General features: G+C 36.9%; 1 protein-coding gene across 2 annotated transcripts in view; it reads left to right on the forward strand.

Moving 5' to 3' along the window:
• The window catches only part of GIPC2 (GIPC PDZ domain containing family member 2), an 81,614-nt gene extending 63,663 nt beyond the window's left edge, over nucleotides 1-17,951 (forward strand). Inside the window, exons 5-6 of one of the 2 annotated variants that reach the window (XM_090269662.1) lie at nucleotides 5,295-5,376; nucleotides 7,657-8,045. In XM_090269662.1, the coding sequence (XP_090125788.1) occupies nucleotides 5,295-5,376; nucleotides 7,657-7,718 (144 nt within the window). In that variant the 3' untranslated portion in view covers nucleotides 7,719-8,045. Of the gene's footprint in view, nucleotides 1-5,294; nucleotides 5,377-7,656; nucleotides 8,046-17,596 lie in introns of those variants that run through there. The other variant, XM_090269661.1, reaches the window with a different exon arrangement.
• Nucleotides 17,952-18,398: the final 447 nt, after the last annotated feature.

Consider the following 18,398-nt stretch of genomic DNA (forward strand, 5'->3'; position numbering starts at 1 on the left):
TTCTGGCTGGCTTGGCTCCTTGGGCTGTGGCTGGCAGTGTGCAAAGATTTTTCAATGTCCCTAGGTTTACCCTGCAAGGAGTCAGGGGGGAGAGCAAGGAGTTAGCCGGGTGGTGTCTGACTCTGGGAGGCCTAGAGCAGCGTGTGTGTGTGTGTGTGTGTGTGTGTGTGTGTGTTATTGTTTTTTTGCAGATTGAAGAGGAAAGGCTGTGGGGTGAGATTCCTGAGGAGCACAGGAGTAGGAGCACACCTGCAGGAGTGCACTCAGGGCTCTGCCCTGCCCTGGGGCATGTGCAGGAGTGCCCCCTCCCACCTGCCCTGGAGCATTGTACACCCCCCTCCCCAGGCCGCCCTCCCCAGCCCACGAGAGGGAGTACCCCAGATCTGCCCTCCCTGGCACATCCTTGGCCCCTGCGAGGGAGTGCATTTGTCTGGCTCGACCTGGGTTGTGGCCAAAGGAGGATGAAGTGAACTAGAGGCGCTTTGGAAAAGTTTTGGGCGCTGGTTTTGGAGAAAGAGCTAGGGGAGCAGCAGACTGGATCCCAGTGCATATGCGTCCCCAGTGCTATGGGAGAGAAAGCTCATAAGCAGACTACTCCCCTCCAAGAAGCATCAGCTGGAGGCAGCTCAACAACTGTCTACAAGGCGAGGTGGGCAGAGAGACTCTTAGTCAGCTAATTGGAGGAAAAAACCCACCAAAGAGCAACACAACAACAACCTAAACCAAAATACTACCAGAGAGTCCAAATAAAAGACATAAAGGGCATCCCAAGAGCATCAAGTTCAGGAGATCAAGGAGCCTGCACCACTGAATCACACAGGATTCCTACCACAGAAATTCACAACACAAAGGCAGGAAAATAAAAGCAGATCAATTTAAGAAGCAGAAACAAACAAGAATGGACACCTATAATGGGGAAGAGAAGAAACAATACCCCACCAAAAGGAAAGGAGGAATCCACAGAAGGAGGGATAGATGAAATAGAGGAAAGCAAACTAGCAGACATGGGTTTCAAAACAATGATAATGAGGAAGCTCAATGAAGTCAACAAACTCAGGGAAAACTACAACAAACTCCAGGGGAACAACCAAGAACTCCAGGGAACTTACTGAGCACTACACTAGCATGAAAAAGGACATAGAAACTATCAATAAGCCAGGAAGAAATGAAGAATACAATGTTTGAACTGAAGAACATAGTAGAAGGAATCAAAAGCAGGCTAAATGGAGCAGCGAACTAGAGGACAACATAGAAAAAAAAAAATCCAAGACAGTGCAACAAAATGAAAAAAGACTGAAAAAGAATTAAGAGGGTTTAAGAGAGCTGCAGGACAACATGAAACGTAATAATATTTGTATCATAGGTATACCAGAAGGAGAAGAAGAGGAGCAAGGGATAGAAAACTTGATTGGAAAAGTAATGACAGAAAACTTCCCGAACATGAGGAAAGTCTTACAAGTACAGGAAGCAGAGAGAATCCCAATGAAGATGAACCCAAGGAGGCCCACTCCAAGACATATCATAATTTAAATGGCAACATTCAAAGACAAAGAGAGACTCCTAAAGGCAGCAAGAGAAAAACAGCAAATAACATACAAGGGAGCTCCGATAAGACTATCAACTGATTTCTCAGCAAAAACATTACAAGCCAGAAGGGAATGGCAAAAAATATTTCAAGCAATGAAAAACAAAGGCCTACAACCAAGACTACTCTACCCAGCAAGGCTCTCTTTCAAAATGGAAGGTGAAATAAGGAGTTTATCAGATAAAGAAAGGCTAAAAGAATACATCTCCACCAAACCACCATTACAAGAGGTGCTAAAGGGAATGCTTTAAGAAAAAAAAAGAGAGAGAGAGGAACACAGGTACAAAGGGGAAAAGTCACAATGAATAAATACCTGTCAATAATAACCTTAAATGTAAATGGGTTAAATGTTCCAATAAAAAAATATAGGGTAGCAGAATGGATACAAAAATATAACCCACATATATGCTATCTACAAGATGCCCACGGACTGAAAGTGAAGGGATGGAAAAAAGTATTTCAGCAAACAGACATGAAAAAAGAAAAAGCTGGAGTAACAATACTTATATCAGACAAAATAGATTTCACAATAAAGGCCATATAAGAGACAAAGAAGGACATCTCATAATACTTAAGGGAACAATCCATCAAGAAGATATAACCCTGGTAAACATATATGCACCCAACATAGAAGCACCCAAATGTATAAGGAAAATCTTGGAAGATGACAAGAAGGAGTTCAACAGCAACACATTTATAATAGGGGGCTTTAACACCCCATTGTCAACAATGGACATATCTTCAAAACAAAGAAACACCACGGATATTGAGGCATTGAACAACTCAAAAACATTCAAACTCATGGAGAATGAATAACATGCTATTAAATAATTCACAGGTGAATTTTGCAAAACATTTAGGGAAGAACTGATTCCTGTTCTTCTCAAACTATTCCAAAAAATCCAAGAAAAGAGAAGACTCTCAAACTCTTTCTATGAACTCAATATTACCCTAATTCCAAAACCAGGCCAAGACATACCAAAGAAAGAAAACTACAGGCCAATATTGCTGATGAACATAGATACTAAAATCTTCAACAAAATATTGACAAACTGGATCCAGCAACACTTTAAAAAGACCATACACCACAATCAAGTGGGATTCATCCCAGGGATGCAAGGATGGTTTAATATTTGCAAATCAATAAACATAATACACCACATAAAATGAAATACAAAAATAACATCATCATATCAATAGATTCTGAAAAAGCATTTGATGAAGTACAACACCATTTATGATGAAACACTGATCAAAATGGAAATAGAGGGAGCATACCTCAACATAATAAAGGCCATATATGAGAAACCTGAAGCCAACATCATATTAAATGGGCAAAAACTGAGAGCATTCCCCCTGAAATCAGGAACAAGACAAGGATGTCCACTCTATCCACTCCTATTCAACATAGTCTTGGAAGTTCTAGCCACAGCAATCAGACAAGAAAAGGAAATAAAAGGCATCGAAATTGAAAAAGAGGAAGTAAAGAATAAACATATGGGACTACATTAAATTAAAGAGTTTCTGCTCAGCAAAAGAACACATCAGCAAGATGAAGAGGGAACCAACTATATGGCAAAACATATTTGCCAATGATACTGCAGACAAGGGATTGATCTCCAAAAGGTATAAAGAACTTATATGACTCAACAGCAAGAAGAAAAGCAACCCAATTAAAAATGGGCAAAGGACCTGAACAAACACTTCTCCAGAGAAGACATAAAGAGGGTCCATAGACATATGAAAGAATTCTCAACATCACTAGCCATCGGAGAGATGCAAATTAAATCCAAAATGAGAAACCACCTCATAGCAGGCAGAATGGCCATCATCAACAAATGAACAAACAACAAGTACTGGTGAAGATGTGGAGAAAAGAGAACCCTAGTGCACTGTTAGTGCGAATGCAGATTGGTGCAACCACTATGGAAAACAGAATGGAATTTCCTCAAAAAACTAAAAATGGAACTGCTTTTTGATCCAGCAATCCCATTGCTAGGATTATACCCCAAAAATCCCAAAACACCAATTCAAAAGAACCCATGCACCCCTATTTTCATAGCAGCACTAGTCACAATAGTCAAGTGCTGGAAACAGCCTAAATGCCCATCTGTAGATGAGTGGATTAAAAAACTGTGATATACAATGGAATATTATGCAGCAGAAAGAAAGAAGAAACTCCTACCATTTGTGACAACATGGATGGAACTGGAGAGTATTATATTTAACAAAATAAGCCAGGCAGTGAAAGACAAATACCATATGATATCACCTAATAAAGGACACTAATGAATTACACAAACAAATGAGCAAAATAGAACCAGAGGCAAGTAAACAAGGAGCGGACTGACAGCGACCAGTGGGGAGGGGTCAAGGAGAATTGGGGAAAAAAGGAGAAGGGTCTAGTCAAGGAACTAGTATAAATAACCCATGGACGTGAAAAACAGGGTAATGGGGTGAGGATGGGCTGTGGAATGAGGGGTGGGCAGGGTGAGGGGGAGCAATGGGAGAAAAGTGGGACAACTGTAATAGAAAAAACAATAAATAAATAAATAAATACAGGGCAGGGCAAAAATAGGTTTACAGTTGTGAGTATGTGAAACACAGTTTATTCTTGTATTATTAACTATTGTATTGTGAATATCAACAACTGTAAGCCTCATTTACCCCACCCTGTATATCTGATAATTGTTTTCACTGTAAGTATTTTGAAATATTGAGTTGTAACATTATATTAGTTTGAGGTTTCCAATATAATGACTTAATATTTGTATATATTGCAGTTCACTGAAACTTAGTAACAGGTTTAGAAAGAACAAAAATGTTTTGGTGGTATTAACACATAAGACAAAAATTACTTTAAATATTTTAATCAGTATCTTATCCTTAAAAAGTTCTGTTTTTGTGTATTTTTACTATGTGCACAATAGATTAATATGGTAATATGTGTGTATAATTTACAAAAATTGCAAGTAATAAAATTAAATAAAAAATAACCAATAAGTGTATGTGTTCAGAAATGTTTTACCCTGGGGTGAGCCATTAAAAGGTTTGGAGATGCCTTCAGGACAAAGACCAGAGCCCTTTGCATGGCATGCAGGTGCCCTTAAGGTCTGGTCATATCTGCCACTATGTTTCTCATCACAATGGACTTTTTTTCAGTCCCCATGACATGCTAGAGTCTTTTAGCAGACTCTGCAACCTCATATAGCCTTTTTGTATTTACTGCCTTTATGCAGTGTCCTTTCCTGCTTATCTGGCACCATTCATCTTTGAAAACACAATTCTTGTCAACTTCTTTTGGAAATCTTCCATGACTCTCAGAGATTTAAATTGACCTCCCCTATGATGTCTCTGTACCTTAAATATCCTTTAAAAATTGTGCCTATTATTGTCATATAGCCATTTATTTTCACATCTGTATCCCCTTCTAGATTGTTAGCTGCTTGGAAATTGTGTTCTTGGCTTTTCTTTGAATTGATAGCACTTACTGCTGACACTAAAAATAATTCCTTACTGTATAGAATTGTATTGAGTTGCAGAGCACATTCTAAATGAATTTTCATTCGAATTAGCTGAAGTAAACAGCTATGAACTAGCTCTGTCTCAAATTTTCCCCTATATATGCCTCGATATTCAAGAAATTTCATATAACAATATATCTTATTTCTCTCTCTCTCTCTCTTTTTTTTTTTTTTTTTTGTTAAAGCCCTCTGAGACCAAAGTTGAGGCAATTGAAAAGGTTGATGATCTTCTTGAATCGTACATGGGAATTCGAGATACTGATTTAGGTAAGATTATACTATTTTAAAAAGTCTTATATATATCTTTTAATGTGATGGAACTTAATGCTTATTCATGTCTTTCTTGCATTTGTAATCAATGATACTTTTCAAGATAAAAAGTATTTGTATAGTTTTTGATGAAAAGCATAATGAAAATAAAGATAATAAAGAACAATGAAAAGATGACCTGCCCTTTACCACTTACTAGCTGTGAAGACTCAGAGTCAAATCCCTCTTTCTAAACTTCAGTTTTTCACCTATTAACTCTAATAATATTTTCTTCATAGGCTTGTTTTATGGATTTAAAAAATACATATGAAAATGATTTTATAAATAATACATATAAAAGGTATTATTTGATATATTTGTATATCGGTTAAATTATTTAATTACATTACATTATATCACATCACATCACATTATGTTACATTATAGTTGTACACATTTATAAGGTTAATGAAACCCTGTGATAAATGAATCTTGGACAATTTTATTTACTTGCTATGAGGTAAAGTATTTAAATTAACCCCAGGTACAGTGTTTGAAGCTCAATTCTTCCTTTTCTACTTCTGTTCATCTTCCTTTTTCCTTAGAGAATTTATTCTTATTTTTTTACCTGTCTGAATATTTAAAACAAAATTTCTATGTTGGATGTACAGATGATACCTGTAATTGAAAAAAAAGTGGTACTTGGTTTAGCTTCTTGAAGAGAAATATAAAATTTACACATAATAGATTCTTGTTTCACACAGATAAGAAGTTAAAGCTGAGATGATTCTATAGAAAGCCAGTATCTTAAAACTTTTCTCCCCAAACTTTTTGTATTTGGAAGCCTATAAATATTTGTAAAAATGACGTGGGCCTGCAACAGTTATACAGATGCATATGCAAAAGAGGGTAAAGGAGTTTTAGAATTGTCAGTGTTTTTAAACTTAGATTAGGTAGTACTTGTTGGGAAGTAGCACATCAATTGCTGATCAGCTCAAACTTAGGAGAACCATGCTTTTCTTTAAAAAATTTTTAATTGAATTTATTGGGGTGACATTGGTTAATAAAATTATGTAGCTTTCAAGTGTACATCACAATTTATCCCCCTTTTACCCTCTTCTATCTCCCCTGACCCCCCTTTTCCCTCTTGTAGTCGCCATACTGTTGTCTGTTTCTATGAATTTTTTTTGCTTGATCCCTTCACATTTTTCACCCAGCCCCCTCTTCCTCTGACAGCTGTCATTGTGTTTGTTTTTGTTTCTATAAGTCTGTTTCTATTTTGTTCATCAGATTCCACATATAAGAAAATCATATGGTATTTGTCTTTCTCTGCCTGACTTATTTCACGTAGCATAATACTCTTCTTTCTTTTCTGGCCAAGTAGTATTGCACTGTGTAAATGTACCACAACTTTTTTATCCACTCATCTACTGATGGACACTTGGGTTGCTTCCAAATCTTGGCTATTGTAAATAATGCTGCAGTGAACACAGGGGTGCATATATCCTTTTGAATTAGTGTTTTGGGTTTCTTTAGATATATTCTCCAAAGTGAAATTGCTGGGTATTAAGGCAGTTTCTTTAAATTTTTGAGGTAACTCTATACTGCTTTCCACAGGGGCTGAACCAGTCTGCATTCCCACCAGCAGTACCTGAGGGTTGCCTTTTTTCCACATCCTTGCCAACACTTGTTTGTTGATTTATTGATAGCCATTCTGATAGGTGTGAGGTGATATCTCATTGTGGTTTTAATTTGCATTTCCCTGATGATTAGTAATATTGATCAACTTTTAATATATCTATTGGCCACCTGTATATTGTCTATGCAGAAGTGTCTATTCTGATCTTTTGTCCATTTTTAATAGAATTGTTTGTTTTTCTGGTGTTGCGTTGTGTAACTTTTTATAAATTTTGAATATCAACCCCTTATCAGATGTATCACTAGCAAATATGTTCAGTGGGTTTTCTTTTCTTGTTGTTGATGGTTTCCTTTGCTGTGCAAAAACTTTTTAGTTTGGTGTAGTCCCATTTGTTTATTTGTTTTCTTTTGTATCCCTTGTCCAAGGAGACATATCAGACAAAATGTTGCTACTTGAAATGTCTGAGACTACAGCCAATGCCTCCTTCTAGGATTTTTATGGTTTCAAGTCTAACATTTAAGCCTTTAATCCATTTTGAGTTTATTCTTGTGCACAGTGTAAAAAGGTGGTCTAGTTTCATTTTTGCATATATCTGTCTGATTTTCCCAACACCATTTATTTATTATTATTAAAAATATATCTTATTTATGTACTTTTAGAGAGAGGAAAAGAGGGAGAGGAACATCCATGTGGGAGAGATACATTGATCAGTTGCCTCTGAAAAACCCCCAGCTGGGGACCTGACCCACAACCCAGGCATGTGCCTTGACTGGTAATCAAACCAATGACCTTTTGGTTCCCAGGCTGGCACCCAATCCACTGAACCACACAAACCAGGGCTCAGCACTATCTATTGAAGAGACTGTCTTTACTCCAGTGTATGTTCTTGCCTGCTTTGTCAAATATTAATTGGCCATAAAGGTGGGGGTTTAGTTCTGGGCTATATTGTTCCACTGATCTGTATGTCTGTCTTTATGCCAGTACCATGCTGTTCTGATCACTGTGGCCTTGTAGTGTAGTTTGATATCTGTCTGTAGTTTGATATAGTTTGGAGAACCACAGTTTTCAAAAATGAAAAGTTAAAACAGTCCTCGACTTTAAAACTTAATTTTAGGTATAGGCCTTATATTTATTTAACTATGAATTGGGAATAGTTCAGTAAATTAGTTTTGCTCTTTTGTTATTAAAAATACACAAGTATATGGGGTAGAGCATTGGAAAATGGTACGGGTAATTTTAAATGAACTAAGAAACAGTTCTTTAAATCAATTTCCTTTCACTCGGACAAATTCAGGGAACTAAATGTCCCTCACAAATTCCTTGTAAGTTAACTACTAATTCCTTTACAATTAATCATCTGTAGCAAATTTCCTCCAATGACATAAAAAGTCATTATCATTATACATGATTAGCAATGTGATCAGTCACCAAGGGAGGTAAAGTTGAAAGGAAGTAATAATTTGAAGAATGCAACCATTGTTAAATTAGGCTTTCTCTTATTCAGATCTGATTAGCATAAAATGTAAATCACAAATGTTACACTGCTTCAACAGACGAATTATTTGTTTGTATTCCCTGTGTTTGTTAGTTTTCAGAAATGTTAATTCTTAATGAAAATTACATCGACATCATGTTATTCTGTAGTTGTTAATATAATTTTATATTAACTAAATAAAATAGCTAAAACCAAAACACTAACCTCATAAAAAGCATTGGGATATATTTACCATTTGCAAATGGAAAGTAATTCAAATGAGTTTATGGATCAAGTAACCCTGAAGATAAAAGTGCTCTGTTTGGTTGGAAAATTAAGTTGTGAACTATGACCCAGTGCCAAGGGGTTGCCTTGGAATGACACCTATTGGAAAAAAATAGGTTCTGGAAGATTTTGAGTTAGGACCTTATATAGAATTGACTTAACTTAATGGAAAGGCATATCATATAAGTTTCTTAATGAATGTTAAGACATAGTATAAATTGTATGTAGAACTAGAATATTTTCTGACGATACCAATTTAGGAGTTCGATGATACAACTTTGGAATGTTGGATTTCTAATTTATAAAGAGATCCAGAAATGTGTAGAAAGGAAATCTAAGTGCTATGTCTAAGTCATTTTTCATATAAAGTCCTTTTAGCTCTTTTAAAAATATATAATAATTGTATTTTAATAGAAATAATTACATTTCTTCCTAGGACAATTTTTCTTTTTCAGTGAATTTAAAACAATAAACATTATAAAACATTGTCTTTCTCAGATAAAGCCAATAAAGTTTTGGAAATAGATTTTATTAAAAGAACTATACTGGCTGTATTTTGAAGTTTGACTCATATGTGAATTGTTTGAAATGAGTTGAAATTTAAGATGAGCTTTAGGGAAAATAAGTGCTGAAGACCTTCCATGGAGATACAGTTACAGATTTAATGGTTAAATGAACAATGGTGATGATTAATCTTTATCTAAATTCTGCTATGTGCCATTTTATTAAAACAGATTCAGAGAAATTTGGTAACTTGCTCAAAGTCAGCTAACAATTTAAGAGCTGAGATTCAATTCTGGCACTTTGGTACCAGGATTTTTCACCTGCAGTAATATTGTATGTCTGAAGTTCTGTTTAAGTATTTAAGAATTTAGTGGAAAATATAGATTGATCAATGTCACCAAAATAAGTATCATTAATAATGTAAAAAATTGTTCAGCAGTGGTAATGATATAAAGATATTCTTAAAATAACCACGAGAGGTCAGCACTTAGCTGTTATATGTGGTATAACAATTCTTTTAGTGGAATATTTTTGCCAGCTTTTATTCAGATGTTAAAAAATATTATTGCAGTATACTGCGGGTCTATTATAGTTAACATATGAGAAGCATTTTAGCAGCTGTCCTTATGTTAATGTGATACATTTCCTAGTTCTTTTGCTTTTCTCTTAAATCAGAGATATAAACATATCAAAAATAATACAATCATACCAGTTTATTTCTCCTGTAAGGATGTTTTAAACATATGTACTAGCAGAAATTCATATGTTTAGTGCATGATGCATTATTAATTTCTATTAAAATTTTTGTAGCAAATTTATGGTTTTTAAAAGATTTGTGGAGTATGTATTATATACAATATTTCCAACACAATTATGAAGCTGCCTAATTGGTATTTTTGTTGCTTTTATAAGACCAGGAGTTGCTTGTAGGCAGATTGCATATCTTACTCAGTTTTTAATCCCAGTTCCTACCATAGTCCTTTTTCCATAGTACACACTTGCTGAATTTTTGTTTACAGAATGTCTGATGAGAGGCACAACAGGGGTGAGTTCAGAGGGAGTCTGAGTCCTAATTTCATTAGTTTGAAGCTTTAGCCTTTGAGCAAATTATTAAGCTTTGAGTCTTAATTTCCACATCCATAAAAGGGGTACAATAAAAACCTCATAGCAAAGCATTCAATCAAGTAATATGTATAAAGTTCCTCTCACATCATATGTGGCAATTATCATTACTAGCAATAATGGTAGTGGAGTTAGGACTGTGTAACTGGAGGTCTGACCAACTCCAGGACTGCATTGTGTTTAGGAGTTTTTCTTCACTTCTGAATGTGCCAGCATGAGTGTGGAAGTGAGATTATACAGTTTAGACCATGAGGTTATAGTCGTCGGCAGCCGCCCGTCTCGAGAGACGATGGTGTAGCTTCTTAAGAGTCTATCTGAACCGCCGAGAATGGCTGTGCAGTCCGACTCGGGAGTGACACGGTATCTGTCTCCTCCCGCGTTGAATCGACATCTTGCGATGACGCTGGAGTGTCCTCTCCAGTGAAGCTGAAGCTACAGAGCCTGGGCAGGGCGATATGGAGGGTCTGCTGTTGCCCATGCAGCAGACCCCCCCTCTCTTCGCAGCTGAAGGGTCCAAGGGAAAGACGGAGTCAATACAGCTTGGCTTCAGGTGCGCCGCAGGAGTTGCCGGTGTTGACTACAACGTCAAACCGCCTTAGGGACTCCGGCTCCGGATTTTCTGTCGGGGTTTACTCCCTTAGCCTTTCCCCTGAAGAGGTATGCCGCAAGGCAGCGGAGGTTTTTTGGAATCAGAGTTTTCCTTCTCTGAGGGGTTATAGTATGGGGGTCTTAAACCATCATTTTCTCATTTTGTGACTAAGGAACCCAAACCAGATGTTGTGAATGAGAACAGGCCAGGTCTGAACATAGTGTTCCTGGGCTCTGTACACTAGACAATGCTGCTGAGCTTCATGAGGTACTAGAAAACCATGTACCAAGTTCTTTCTTACAGGTGTGTGTGTGTGTGTGTGTGAGAGAGAGAGAGAGAGAGAGAGAGGGAGAGAGAGAGAGAGAGAGGGAGAGGGAGAGAGAGAGGGGAAAGAGAGAAGGAGAGAGAGGAGAAACAGAGAGACATAGAGTGGTTGATTCATTGTCCATCAGTGAACATCTGACCCCTGTAATTGTTTTCCTCACTATTCAAGAGCGTCAGTCATCTGCACTATTAGTTTCTTCTCTGAATGGTCTGTAGATTTTCTTATATCTTTTATTTGTGTGCATCTTGTTTCTTCCTCAACTATACTGTGTCTCACCTATATGTCACTATAATCTTTAGGTAACTGTCTCAATAAATGCTATCAGTAGGGCCTATGAGAAAAATTAAAAAATGGCAGACTAAGTAAAATTCTAAACTTGAGCCTTGCTTTTGCAATATTTATCTTTCAGTTTTGACTACTTTTTTGCACATCCTGACTATGAGACCAGGGCTTCACTTTCCCCTATACATGCTAACTGTGCCAGTCCTAAAATTATTTCAGTATAATGACAAAGGCTCCCCCTGTGTCTGTCCATCTATCAGGATTTACTGTGCACAGAAGCCTGAGTAAGCTATTCAAGATCCAGTGAGAGTTTATTTTCTAAGGGGACAGAAAATATGTAGGTAGAAATAACAATGATACAGACAATACAGAGCAAAGTTAAATATGTACTGTAGTGCCTTATTACTCAAACTGTGATCCAGGAACTGGGAGCTGTTGGAAATCCGAGGTCCCAGGCTTTGCTGCAGAACTACTGACCAGAATCTGCATTTTGCCAATATCCCAGGCAAATAGTTTGCACACCCAAGTGTAAAGAGCACTGGCAGAATGTTTAGGGAATGAGGATATCACTTCCTATTGTGGACATAGGGTTTCCTGGGGGAAGGAGCCTTGGAAGAGAGACAAGATTTCGATGGCGGAGCTAGTGATTAGGAGGAAGTTGTCCTGGGCAAAGGCAGGAAGCAAGAAGGATGGCATTTTGAGGGCATATCATTAGTGCACAGGAGCACAGCCATGTGGGAGCCAGGGGTGCTTTGGATCAGAATGCCAGGCTAGGGTTTAGAGTTAAGATAAGCATTGGTGACCCAAGGAATATCTTGCTATGTGGGAATGACACAGACCACCTCAGAGGTGGAAAGGAGCTTCCCAGTCCTTTCCTGTCATTACTTAATAGGATCAGAAACACGCTTTGGGAAGAGGAACTGAATGTGCCTGTGGGCGTGATTTGCTGACTAGATTGGAAGATTGGGAAAAGCATGGTAGTGGTGGGAATGCAATGAAAAGGAGCAGACTGCAGAGATGGCAAAGGTAAAATCAGGGGGAGGCGGAATTTAGTACACAGGCAAGGAGAGAAAGGTACCACTGGGGATGATTGCCCACTAATGATGGTGGTGGAGACAGGAGAAAGAGTAGGGATGATGATTTTTAAGTTTTGGACATGTTGACAAAACACCTGGGAAGACTTGCCTACTGTTTATTCAGAAATGGGTATTTGGAACTCATGAGAGAAGTTAGGAGTAGAAGCAAAGGTTTGGGACTTCTCTGGAGCAAGGTCAGTTAAACTGGGTTGTGGCTAAGGCCTCCAAGGCAAGGGTCCTAAGGAGAGGAACGACACAGACAGAACCTCCAGGGTTATGGGGAAGATCAACAGAATACTGTTTCCTGAGCACTTGGCTTCTTCTCTCACTGAGGGCAGCTTTCCTCCTTTCTTGACTATAATACTTTGTTGAAAGAGCTGAAACATTTTTTTATATATATTACAATGATTCTTTAAAAAAAAAGGTTTTACTTATTTATTTTTAGAGAGAGGGGAAGGGAAGAATAGAGGGAGAGAAACATTGATTAGTTGCCTCTCACATGTGCCCCAACAAGGGACTGAATCCACAACCCAGGCATGTTCCCTGACCAGGAATTGAACCGGCACCCTTTCACTTTGAGGAATGACACCCAACCAAATGAGCCAAGCTGGTCAGGGCTACCGTGTTTCTTGATTGCTTAGGAAATACTTTGCAAAATACAGTTAGTAATCTTGAGCATAGAGAGTAATTTTTCAAGTCACCCATAGTTTTCACCCATAGTTTTACTGCATCAAACAAGTCCTAACTTAACAACAAACTTTCTCTTTAATTTGAATGTATCTACTGTATTTTAAGTTTTCTTGTCTGTGTATAGGTTCCTCTCCCTAATATTATATTTTATTATGGAAATTTTCAAACATATAGTACAGTTGAAAGACTTTTTAATGAGTACTTCTACACCTATCACCTAGATTCTACTATTACTATTTAATTATAATTGCTTTATCATGTACTTATCCATTTAGCCATCCTATGTATAAAAACATAGCTGTGATTTTAATATAAAATTTACATATTACTTTTTCAGTAAGTATTAAAACAAAAAGATTTCCCCAAGTTATTATAAATTTATTCATAACATTGTTTTAAATGATTTCAAACTATATCATCAAATATCTTAGGTTTTTTAAAAAATACTGTTAGGTCCAGTTTTATGCTAAATTCATTTCTGTTTTTAAGATTATTAGGAACATATAGATTTCCTTTTATCTGCAGGATATAAAAGCACTCTGTCTCAGAAATATATGCACCCCCATGTTAATTGCAGCACTATTCACAATAGCCAAGACACAGAAACAACCTAAGTGCTTATGACAGATGAATGGATAAAGAAATTGTGGTGTGTGTGTGTGTGTAATGGAATATTCAGCTGTCAAAAAAGAAGGAAATCCTACCATTTGTGGCAACATGAATGTACCTTGAGGGTATTGTGCTAAGTGAAATGAAGAGACAGAGAAAGACAAATACTATATAATCTCACTTATATTTGAAATCTAATTAAAAAAAACCCCAAACCCAAACTCATAAAAAAAAAAAAAAAAAAAAAGAACATTAGATTTGTGGTTATCAGAAGTGGATCAAGGGAAAATTGAATGAAGGTGGTCAAAAGATATAAACTTCATTATAAGATAAGTATTAGTGACATTGTTCAATACGATGACTGTAGTTACCACTGCTGTATGATATATCAATATATGAAAATTATTAAGAGAGTAAATCCTAAAGAGTTCTCATCACAAGGAAAAAAATTTTTTTCCATTTTTTGGTGTTTGTATATGATGGGTATTAACTAAACTTTTTGTGATATTCACTTAATCACATATATAGGAGTGGGCAAAAGTAGGCTTACAGTTGTAATACAATTAAGTAACAAATAATTAATAAGTAGTAATACAGGAATAAACGCTCACATACAACTGTAAACCTACTTCTGCCTCCCTTGTGTTTGTGTGCTGAATCATTATGCTATATGCTTTAAATTTCTATAGTGATGTAGAAAGTTGGAAGAAAAATCCACATTTTCTAAAATATGGATTCCCAGAAATAGAAATATTAGTAGATCAAATGATATGAACATTTCAAAGGATTTTGGTGCTTGTTGCCTACTTGTTTTTCAAAAGCCAAACTCACAAAGTCAAAGTGTATCTGAGTGTTTACTTCACTATGTTCAGGCCAGCCTTGGCATATCATTTAAAATATAAAATAGTATATAAAAGTTTTAATAAATGGGGCAGGGTCCCTGGGCTGGAGCAGAAGGTCCAGATGCAGCTGAGGACTTCCCTCTTTTTGAAGTGTTAGCTTGTAGGTTAATGATAAGTGAAAAAGCATTTGGGTCATGGCAGAGGCTTGGGGCACGGTGGGAGAAAGGGGGATGATGGTAAAGAGAAGAGATTCAATTTCTCCTCACACTTTATGCTTTCAAAAGAACATTTTTTGAAGCAATCTCAAACAGAAAAGTTACAAATATAGTACAAAGACATTTTTTCTCTTGAACCATTTCAGAATTTATTACTTTAATGACATCCTGTCTCCCCAAATACTTTAGAGCGTATTTCCTATACAAAGGCGAAGGGGAGTAGGAAGCACAAACTTTCAGTTTTAACATAAGTCATGAAAATGTAATGTACAGCAGAGGGAATAGAGTCAATAATATTGTAATAACTATGAATGGTGACAGATGGTTGTTACTAGACTTATTGTGGTGATCACTTTGTAAGGTATATAAATGTTGATTCACTATGTTGTACATCTGAAACTAATACAATATTGTATGCCAAGTATAATTAAAGATGAATTTAAAAGTAATTAAAAAACTAAAAGTCATTCTCTTATCTAACCACAGTATAAACATTCATATCATGAAGTTAACATTGATGTATTACTACCATCTAATATTCATATCTTATTTATATTTCACCTAATGTCTTAATATTCATTACAGCAAGGGGGCATGTTAAAAATCATGTGTTGCTTTGACCTGATTTGAAACAATTTCCTACTCTTGATTTTCATGATTTTTATGCTTTTGGAAGGTACAAGCTGTTATTTTACAGAATGTTCCTCAATTTTGGTTTGTCTGTTTTTTTTTCCACTGTTCATTCAGGTTACACCTCTTTGGCAGAAATATCACAAGTGTGATGCATATTCTTTTCATTACATCTTATCAGGAGGCACAAGATTTTGATTTGTTCTGTTATTGATATTGCTCACATTGATGACTTATTTAAGGTGGTGTGTGTTAAGCTCTACTGTAAAGTTATTTTCTTTGTAATTAATATTTGGCAGAAATATTTTAAAACTATGTAAATATCCTGTCCCCATGAGTCAACGTCCTTCTTTACTTCAATCTATCCATCCATCAAACCAAATTTCATTTTGAATTCATGGTTTCCTGTTTTGTTCAATGGGATTATAATTTATTACCATACTACTTATTTTGATGCTCATATTGTCCCTGATTTGGTCAGTGGGAGCTCTTCACTTTAACTTCCGTGCCTTTTTCACATGTTCCAACCATTTCAACACTTTCTTGCTTTCTGGCAGAATATGTTCTTGGTTCATATTGTACTTAGCCTGTTCCCAGGTGGATTGAGGGATGTGTGTGCCGTGTGCCTGTAATTACCTCTATATTTTTAATTTCTTAGTTGAAATATATATATATATCCATTGATCTCTATAACTCCACTTCCATTCTAATTTTCTCCCTTTTTCGATTTACCTTTCTCTGACAGTGACAAACCTGGTTCCCGTGTGTGTGTGTGTATTTATGTGATCAGTCGCTCATTAGCATGGCTACTGTCCTTTCCCCCCACCTCATGCTGTCCTTACGTCACCTGGACCCTCCACCCTACACCAGGCTGTCCAGCCATATGGAAGCCCTCCTCACCTTACTAGGGCTTTGATCCCTTCACCAGGTCACCCTGTCCACATCTGACTTCTGCTCTGATTGTGGTGGCCTTCTATGGAATCCCCCCATAGCCTGTGTGTGTTAGTACTGAATTGTTTGAGATAAGGAACAGTTCATAAATGCTATTAAGAGCCCTAGTAGGTTTGAGCTGAAAGACCAGACCTCGTTGCTCATTCGGAGAAATTATACAACCTTTGATTTTTTCAACTTTAATCTGGGAGGAAAGGAAAGGCTGGAATTTGGTGCTTCCCTTTTACCTGGAGGTTCTTCACCTAAGTCCCAAATAACATCCACACTGTCTCTTTTTTGGTTGCTAGTGCTTTTAGGGGGCTGAGAAGACACCAGCTGAGCCTCATGGGCTCCCAGACAGTTGGGGCAGCTCCCATGGGAACGTGTACTCCTGGACATGCTGGATCCTCAGACATGAAATATAGGATCCAGGCAGCTTACTAGAAAAACAGAACAAGGGCACCCTCTTCATTTTCTATCCCAAACTGGGAAGGGGCTCAGAAAATGTTACCTTGATTCCATGAATAGAAAGGTATCTTACTGCCCTTCTCCCTGATTTGATTAACTCATTGAAAGCTGTTATCCTTTGTCTTTTTTCCTTTTGGAAGGGAGGACTAGGCACCATCATATTTTAGGGTAGGGGCTGGTAGAGGGAGCAGAGAGAGCTAGTGACTATGGGGAGGTGGAAGAAGGTGTGTACTCTGTTTCCTGGCAGGGTAGCCACGGTGCTGCCGTTCAGGATTTTTGCTTCACCCATAGGGATGCCGGAGTTTCCCATTGAAGGCCTCCAAGGTGGAGGAGAGGGCAGGGGTGGCAGCTGCAGACCTGGGTGCAGTGAACAGATTGTTGAAAAAGATCTTTGCTGCCTTAATATGTGACAAAGAGCATCTTATTGTTTAAATTGGTACTAGAAATATGTGATATCTATGCATGTGACTTTTAGAAAGTTACTTTTCTGGTGCTATTTTTCTCAGTCCTCTGATTTGGTCTCATATATCAATCATCTTTAAAAATTATTTTTGATAGCTACCACAATATTTGAAACTGGAAATGATAAACGCAATCCAGATGAATTTGCTGTGGCCCTTGACAAGACTCTTGGAGACTTTGCGTTCCCGGATGAATTTGTCTTTGATGTTTGGGGAGCCATCGGTGATGCCAGACGAGGATGATCATGATGTGGATGGTCCATCACTGGAGAAATGAACCATGGCTCCTTTTTGAAGAAAGCCTGTAAGATCTGCTTTTAGTCACTGTTATGGACTTTGGTTTGGTCTTATGTGTATGGAATACATTCTTTGAAATAACAGTTTTGACTTATGGATACTTTTTAGTGCAGTTGAATATATAATATTCTTAAAATAAATTACATAAAATTTGATCAATTTTAATACTCATTCAAAAGTTATTTTTAAAGTGATTTGTAGGGCATATTTCTATACTGGTGATACTGATCCCCATTAATACCCTTGTTCTCTTTCCACATGTAAAGTTGATTGCAATAGCTCTGCAGTCCTTTTGCAAAATCTTAATACAGTGGAAATTAGAGTGGGAGTATATTTGCTTCATAGCATTTTCATTTTGTTATACCAGCTTGAACACGATATGTTCAGGTCATGAAATGTGAATTATATCTACTGTAGGTCTAGAAACATTGTTTTAATTTTTAATCCATGGAGTAAGGGGAGAAAGATTCTTAAAGCCTATTGATGTCTATGGTCTACTTTCTCTCTGTAAAACAAGAATTGATTGACTTTTATTTTTTACTTCTTGTAAATTACTTCTTACAACCTGTTGTTGAAATGTACTGTGCTGTGTAATTGCTTGC

This window comes from Furipterus horrens, unplaced genomic scaffold, assembly GCF_987537825.1.
Source record: "Furipterus horrens unplaced genomic scaffold, mFurHor1.1.pri manual_scaffold_3, whole genome shotgun sequence".
Taxonomy (NCBI): Eukaryota; Metazoa; Chordata; class Mammalia; order Chiroptera; family Furipteridae; genus Furipterus; species Furipterus horrens.